General features: G+C 39.0%; 1 protein-coding gene across 1 annotated transcript; it reads right to left on the bottom strand.

The window, feature by feature from the left end:
* Nucleotides 1–741: 741 nt before the first annotated feature.
* On the bottom strand, nt 742–5,839 carry LOC105358629 (interferon-induced protein 44-like). The gene is made up of 8 exons (XM_023954260.1): nt 5,716–5,839; nt 4,227–4,747; nt 2,169–2,217; nt 1,871–2,066; nt 1,632–1,784; nt 1,370–1,541; nt 1,199–1,299; nt 742–1,115 (listed from the first exon to the last, which is right to left on the bottom strand). Exons 2-8 carry the CDS (start codon nt 4,696–4,698, stop codon nt 921–923), a joined length of 1,338 nt encoding a protein of 445 aa, XP_023810028.1. The 5' UTR covers nt 4,699–4,747; nt 5,716–5,839; the 3' UTR covers nt 742–920.
* Nucleotides 5,840–7,851: the final 2,012 nt, after the last annotated feature.

The raw sequence follows: 7,851 nt of genomic DNA, 5'->3' as shown, positions 1-7,851 counted from the left end.
GCCTTACAAAGGACTTTTCTGACGACTTTGGCAAAATTTGAAAAACGAGAACATCTAACGACAAAACACGGGGAAACGTCGTAGCTAACGACAGTAGCAAACACCCTAGCTAACGACAGTAGCTAACGACAATAGCTATCGACAGTAGCTATCGACAGTAGCAACGGTTGCTAAGTCCTGACGACAAAGTGAGACGACCAAAGACATAGACAGTGGACACAAAAACAGATTTTTGGCACAAATGGAACCTCATAGAATTAAAGCTGCAGGTCTGCAAGTAAAGCATATGTTGTCCGTTTCATTTCAAATCCATTGTGGTGGTGTATAGAGCCAAATATGTTGGAAATGTGTCCCTGTCCCATTATTTATGGATCTGACTGTATAAATGTCTCTCTTCCATTATTTATACTGGATCTTTGACGGGAGATTCTGAGCGGTGAAACTGAAGACGGAAACGGCTTAGTGCAACATTTGATGCTGCTTTAAATTCAGTTCCAATCATGAAAATGTTTAATATGAAAGAGAAATATGTAAACATTTGAACATCAAATTTCATGAAAGGAACAAATAAATAAATGAAAATGAAGTAACAGAATGCAAGCTCTCATTTCCAGAAACATAGCGCTTTATTTTTGATTTTAATAACAGGCAGAAGATTCTGATTTATTTTTGTCAAACTTTAAAAGAAAAGGAGCACAGAATGACAATCAGCTTTGTGTACATAGTAACAATCAGACAACCACCAGGTTTTCTACTATTGTAATTTTCTAAGCTTTAGTCATTTTGACAAATTTGAAGCAACATAGTAGTTTGTAATTTAAATTTTCCAACAAACAGTTTTCATCCTGAAAGCATGAATACTGCTAATTTGTCTTGCACTTTGTGGGTTCTTCTACAACAAGGAATGATGTGAGTGATGTTTATTTCACGTTTGTGACACTGCTCAGCTGATCACCGAGTTCATCAAAGAAGTTATCCACAAAGCGAAGCATCTGAACGGCTGCACTGAGCAGCAGGATGTCGATGCCCGTTTCTAATTCCAGCTCCTGACTGTAGTTCTTCACTGGAATGATGCAGGACAAAGGTACACCGACCCGAGTGCCGGCCTCCTGCACCTGGATCACATGATGACAGGACTATCAGTGACTCTTAGAACTGGGAGTACATTTTAATATTGATAATTTCGAAAAATCCTTACCACATCTCTAATGTAGCTGCTTCTGTAGACATTTCTGATATCTTCTCTCACCAAAGAGCAAACTTCATCTACTTTAGTGAGCAACACCAGCTGAGGGATCTCTGAAAACCAGCAGAAATGTCACCAAAAGAAAATTGTTCTACATGAGAAACAGAGCCAAACCCTTCTTACCCATCAAGTTGACCTTCCTACGGATAGTTTTCAGCTTTTCCTCCATCTTTGTGGACATGATGGAGATCTTGCTGGCGTCCAGGACATAAGTCACACAGTGGATCTTGTCTTTTAGACCTGGACTCTTGCAGAAACCATGAGCCTCTGATTGCAGAGGAACAGAGGGGTTGAACTGCATGTGTCAAGAGAATTACAGAGTAACTTGGTTATTGCTAAACAAACACTTCAGTTGGCTTTCTCAACAGAAGTAGATCGTGTGTACCTGGTAACGGTCAGGCAGATGACCTTTAAGAATATTGCTGATGTCGTCTATGTCAAGTCCTGCTCCCACGTTTTCCTCCAGTCCCATGGTGTCACACAGGATGAGTGGCAGAGGTTTGCCTTCTCTTCCAGCCTTCACGGTGTATGTTCGAAACTGTTGAGCACGCAAAAAGTAAGGTAAAAATAAAACATAAATGGATGGAACAAAAGTAACTTCTTTTTATACCTTTAGTCTCTCACCTGTGTCGTCAGACTGGTGGAGCAGCTTCCAGATATGGCCTGACTGGTGACATGACCTCTAAAAATGGAGTTGATGGAATTGAAAAAGCTGGACTTTCCAGCTCCAACTGGTCCAATGAGTAAAACCCGAGCCTGGGTCACTGAGCTGTTCAAAGGTCTGTAGGTTCGAATGCTCTCCATCAGCTCAGACTTTCTCCTGTACACACATGCAAGAAGCTTTTTTAAAAAGGTAGGTTTTTGTTGTTATTACCAAATGTGTAGCACTCAGCTACAGCTGTTTGTATTGATTTTTTCTTACTCAGACTCCCAGATTGCAACTCTCCAAGGTTTCTCCAATTCAACGGTCTCTAGTAAAGCACAGTAATATTTATGATTAATGAAAATGTCAAATATTAACACGTTTCAAAAACACAACATTGGATCACATAACAGCATTTCAATCCATTTGAGCTAAGGACCATAAATTGATTCTTATAATCTTCTGCTCTTTTGTTTTCTCATCAGTGTTAAACCACTCAGTCTGTCAGGAGTCAGAGCTCTGTCTCCCCCTCTTGTCACCGGTGAGAGCCATGCCCGGACTATTGACTCACTACATCTCCCAGTAGCCTCAGTGCATAGTCCCTGGATGCCACTCGCCTGATTCCCATTGACAATCATCCACTTGAGCCTTAAGCAGTGCAGCGAGCCTCGCTCAGTGCCAGGTTTGTGCCGTAATGCCTGCATTACTAAACTTTATTATTCTGATCTGACATTCTATTTCCTGACCCTGTTTCTGCCCCGACCCAAGCCTGAACTACGTTATCCAAAGTCTGCATAATGAAAGCAGAATAAGATGAGTACACTTAACCCACAACAACAGCACAGACAGATGTTGGTTCTGGGGAAGAACAGAGCACTTCAATGTAAAGTCTTACTATTTTCATTTAAATGCACAAATGACTTACGTATTGAGTATAGTATTACTAAAACTGTATTAGGATTGCTTTGCGCTACGTTACAACAAAAACTCATATGCTATAGCAGGGGTCGGGAACCTATGGCTCGCGAGCCATATATGGCTCTTTTGATGGTCACATGTGGCTCGCAGACAAATCTTTAATTATACTTTTTTTTCATTAGACCAGTCCTTCTCGGGCGCGATGGGATGCCAGAAGCGCGCAGTCGTAGCGGTGCTTAGAGAGAAAAATCTGCGCCAGCGCTATCAGTTTACTATTATCTATTATTTCACAGAGTTTGTACCACCTGGAAACCTGTGAATTGCCGTGCCTAAAACTGCGCCCTCCCGTCTCTGAGAAAGAGTGCGCAGATGCGGGGACGGGATGTTAGAGGGAGAAAGCAGAGGGTGGGGGTGAGGTGTTGTGGGGACAGGCAGCAGGTGAATCGCGCAGGGATTGTAAAAACGTAAAACCTGCTGCCCGTCACTCACTGTAGCGTGTGAGTGTGTGTTTGGCTCCATGTCTGCATGTGAGCAGTCTGTCTCACATCTACAGAACATTCAGACCTAAGATCACGTTTAAAGTCTCAACGCCTGCATGAAGCAGAAACTCACCACGTATCAACCAGACTAAACCATCAGCAGAACCACCACGAGAAATAATACTCATCATTTATTAGCAACAGCATAACAATGTTATTAAAAAGAATCCACAGACTTATTGTCCTTTAAAAATGTTGAAATTAAATAAAATGCACACATTCATTTGTATTTTTAGTTTTAAACATATTGTCGCGGACTGAGCGGCTGTTGGGCCGCGTTGAAAGTTCTGAAGTTCATTGAACGCATCTGATTGGCTCTCAGTTCTGTCGCTCAGCCTGTTATTAGGTAGTTTGGACCAATGGTGTTCAGCCATGGGCCAAATAAGGGAAATGGGAGGGCTGGAGCAGGAGGGGGGGAATATAAAGTTGTCGTCTCAGCGGGAGACATTCAGAAGTTGCTGAACTAATTGTACGGCGTTTGTCGCGGTCTGCAGTAACCAGAATAAAGAACCTTAAAAGAGGTTAAGTCTCCGTGCCTCCGTGTGGGAAAGGGACGCTACATTATTGTATGGCTCTTTCGAAATTACATTTCAAAATATGTGGCGTTTATGGCTCTCTTGGCCAAAAAGGTTCCCGACCCCTGTGCTATAGTAACACATTACTATAGTAATGAAATACTCCCTAACACTGGTTCTGTTGTCTTTATTACTATTGGAATCTACTCCGAAGAAGTTAACCCAGTTTGAATATCAAGCTCCTCCTCTGGTTGTCACAAAAACAAGATGGTTAAAATGTGTCTGTCAGCAGGGAGGTCTGCATTTGCTGCAGAAAAGCACTTTTTTTTTAGCTTTTGATCAAAAACCAGGTGTGTTGGACTTACCTTCCACTTGGTAAACTTCACACTCGGTCATGGTGAGGTCGTTGCCGTGCAGCTCTGCAGCATTAAAGTTATAATAGTTTCCAGGACTGCTGTACAATGTTGGTTGGTTTCCATAGGCAAGAACTAATGCTTCTCCAAAATAAGGACCACAGGTGCTGACCATTTTCACTGCATATGGAGCATTGCTGACTGGATATTTGTTGAGCTTTTCTCCACTGAAGGAGAACAGAAAGGCCTGGTTATCATTCACATACTGTCCAGACTGACTGAACGGTTGACTGGTGTAGCCTCCAAACACAAATCCAGAGTTGTTGTAGCCCACAGACACAGTGGGTGACTTGTTGTCACAGTATTGGTGGAAAGCTGCTCCAGGGAAACCATGGATGCTGGCTTTGTAGAGCAAATTCAGTTTGACTTTTCCCAGCTGAGAGCAGATCGCTTTCTGCTGCGTCTTGGTGAGCTTGGAGTTCATCTGGACTGAGGATGCTGCTAATCCTTAGAATCTTGATAATGACCGGATGCTTAATTTGGGGGGGGGGGGGGGATACAGGAAAGAAGGATTAGCCTCCTTATTAAATAAATCACACCATTTTGTAAAACACCTTTAAATATACTCAAATCACACTGTCTTTGTTATTTGACAAAAACAAAAAAAATAACATTTTGATTTGTGGAAAAACTGAAACCAACTAGTTTTTACTAGTTTTCCTGTAACACTTCAACTGTATTGTAAGTTTTTTCTAGCACAAGTTTATCAACAAACAAAATCTCACTATTTGCCGTGGTTCGCACACGTCCATCCATTCTGAAGTTCAATACTACATCATGGTTTTGATGAAGTTCAAATATACATTTTTATTTTTCTATTCCTCTGAGTTTATTATTTTTTGTAAATAATAATAATAATAATAATAATAATAATAATAACATTTAGTTGTAAAGTATGGAAGCGATTCTGTAGCATAAATAAAAAGTCCATTCTAATCCATTTTAAATGTCAAATTAGACATTTCTAAATGAATTATGCAACACATTTACCAGAGAACGTCTTGAAAATGAAATGTCAAATACCATTTTCATTTTAATTTTAACTAAGTGACAGAATAAGCTGTGTTGAGGAAGGAAATGAAAAAGCATTTGGGTGGATTGCTTTTCCATTTTATTTTTGAGTCAAAAAATGCAGCTTCATTTTGAAAATGAAAAAGCATTTCTGGTTTTGACGTTGCTTTTTATTTATGCTACAGAATCGCTTCCACAGTAAAGGCTGAGAGGTGGAGATTTCTGTTCTCTGTTGGAAGATAAGTTTCGATTCCCTCATACTTTGAAAAGCCACACCTATAGTGCTCTCTTTACTCTGCTGCCGATTGACAAACAGGTTTATGTCTCCACTTAGGGGGGAAAAGCATAAAAGAAAAGTTAAAGAAGACAAATGAGAATTAAAAAAACAATGTTTAAACATATATCATTTACTGAATAAGTCGAGTCTTACCGTCTTCCTTTACTAAATCTGCGCGGAGATGGAAAGCTGACAGACAGCTAGAAGATTGAAGTAAAAGTGAACTGGAAGACTGGAGAAACCTCTGGCTGCGGTCTGCAGACTTTAGGCACGTCTCAACGTGGGTGACGTTGAACGCCTTTAACTCCGCCCGCTGTATGTGATTCTTCTTCATCGCCGTGATTGCCTTATTTCACTTACTACTATTTATACTTACATAAGTTTCCACTTGCAATATTGCCACTTACCGGATTCGGGAGTGTATGTTGGAATGATTATATTATGGCTCGCCATTTACATTTCAGGAAAAGATTTGTTATTTTGATTTTAAGATATGTATGTTGGACGCAAACTTTTAAGTGTTAAATTTACTCTTTTTTCTATGAGTCAGTGCTGGGTCTGTATGCAGTAGCGGTTTTAGGTTTTGTTGTGTTCTGCAGCATGTTCATATTTGTATAATTTTGACAGAATATATTTTTATGGAGAACAAAATATTATATGTTTTTTTAGGTTTAACTTGATTTATTAATATTCCTGTCTGTTTTTTTTCATATTTATCTTATAAAAGTTCAGTTTTAAAGGTTTAAAAGTTTAGCTTTAGTGTGTTCAATAACTGTTTATCTTGTTCTTATCTTGTCCTAAAGCGTGTTTTTTTTTTAACTTTATGTTTTAGATATTTTCTTAACACAGAATACAGCTTTTCCTGTAAGAACAAAAGCAAAGGAAACAAAAAAAGAGAGGAGGAAAAAAAAGGGAAACAAAAGCAGACGTAAGTAGCGGGGAGCAACTAAAACATTGTTTCAAGACCGGACCGAGGGAGTTGAGTATTGTGTCCATTTCTTCCATCGATCTTCGAGTTTTTGTGCCTCTAGCCTTAAGTAATATGTTATCTTCTCCATGGAGAAAATTTCCTCCATAATGTCTCTCCATTGCTGCAGTGTCGGCGTTTCACTTCTCAACCAGTTTCTTGTTATTGCCTTTTTACAGGCTAGTATCATCACCTTGAACAGGTATTTGTCTTCTAGTCGAATGACGTCCATCAATAGGCCAAAGTACAATATCTGTGGGTCCATGACTATCTCACATCCAAGGATATCCCGAAAGGTTTTGACCATATTTTTCCAGAAAGGAGAAATATTTCCACATGACCAGAAGATGTGTGAATGGTTAACGTTAAAAGCATAGCCTCCAGCATAGCCTCCAGCATTGTTGTGAGGTTCCCAGCTGTTTACTCTTTATGTGAGGACTAATAAAAAAACCTTGTCAAGTTTTTCCATCCAAATTCTCTCCATTTTCTAGAACATGTGTATGGAAGCGATTCTGTAGCATTAATAAAAAGCAAAGTCAAAACCAGAAATGCTTTTTCATTTTCAAAATGAAAAAGCATTTTTTGACTCAAAAATAAAATGAAAAAGCAATCCACCAAAATGCTTTTTCATTTCCTTCCTCAACACAGCTTATTCTGTCACTTAGTTAAAATTAAAATGAAAATGGTATTTGACATTTCATTTTCAAGACATTCCATGGTAAATGTGTAGCATAATTCATTTAGAAATGTCTAATTTGACATTTAAAATGGATTAATAGAAATGCTTTTTAATTTTCAAAATGAAGCTGCATTTTTTGACTCAAAATTAAAAAGAAAAAGCAATACTTGAAAATGCTTTATCATTTCCTTCCTTAACACTGCTTATTCTGTCACTTAATTAAAATGATAAAGAAAATGGTATTTGACATTTCATTTTAAAAAAAGGTCCACGGTAAATGTGTAGCAAAATTCATTTAGAAATGTGTAATTTGACAATTAAAATGGATTAACAGAAATGCTTTTTAATTTTCAAAATGAAGCTGCATCAAATGCCTCAAAATTCACATGAAAAAGCAATATTTCGAAATGCTTTTTCATTTTATACTTAAAACCGCTTATTCTGTGTCATAATTAAAACAAAAATGCAAAGAGGGGATTGCATTTGCATTTTAACATCCACCCTGCGCACCTTGTCTCAATATTCATTTAGAAAAAGCATTAGCAGAGGGGAGGCGGGGCGATGACATCACTGCTTTCTCCGTGTGTCCGGCCGCTGAGAGAGACACACGCACCAGGAGCAGACTGTGTTAGCGCCAGAGAAG

The sequence above is a fragment of the Oryzias latipes genome, chromosome 4, assembly GCF_002234675.1.
Source record: "Oryzias latipes chromosome 4, ASM223467v1".
NCBI classification, from domain to species: Eukaryota; Metazoa; Chordata; class Actinopteri; order Beloniformes; family Adrianichthyidae; genus Oryzias; species Oryzias latipes.
The sequence above is the reverse complement of the archived record's forward strand: the minus strand, read 5'-3'. Positions and strand labels throughout refer to the sequence as shown.

Coding starts and splice junctions, on each gene's coding strand:
- LOC105358629 (XM_023954260.1), bottom strand. CDS start 4,698: ATGAACTCCAAGCTCACCAAGACGCAGCAGAAAGCGATCTGCTCTCAG. Junction 1,542..1,631: donor ATCTGCCTGACCGTTACCAG/GTACACACGATC, acceptor TGACACATGCAG/TTCAACCCCTCTGTTCCTCT. Junction 1,116..1,198: donor GCAGCTACATTAGAGATGTG/GTAAGGATTTTT, acceptor CATGTGATCCAG/GTGCAGGAGGCCGGCACTCG.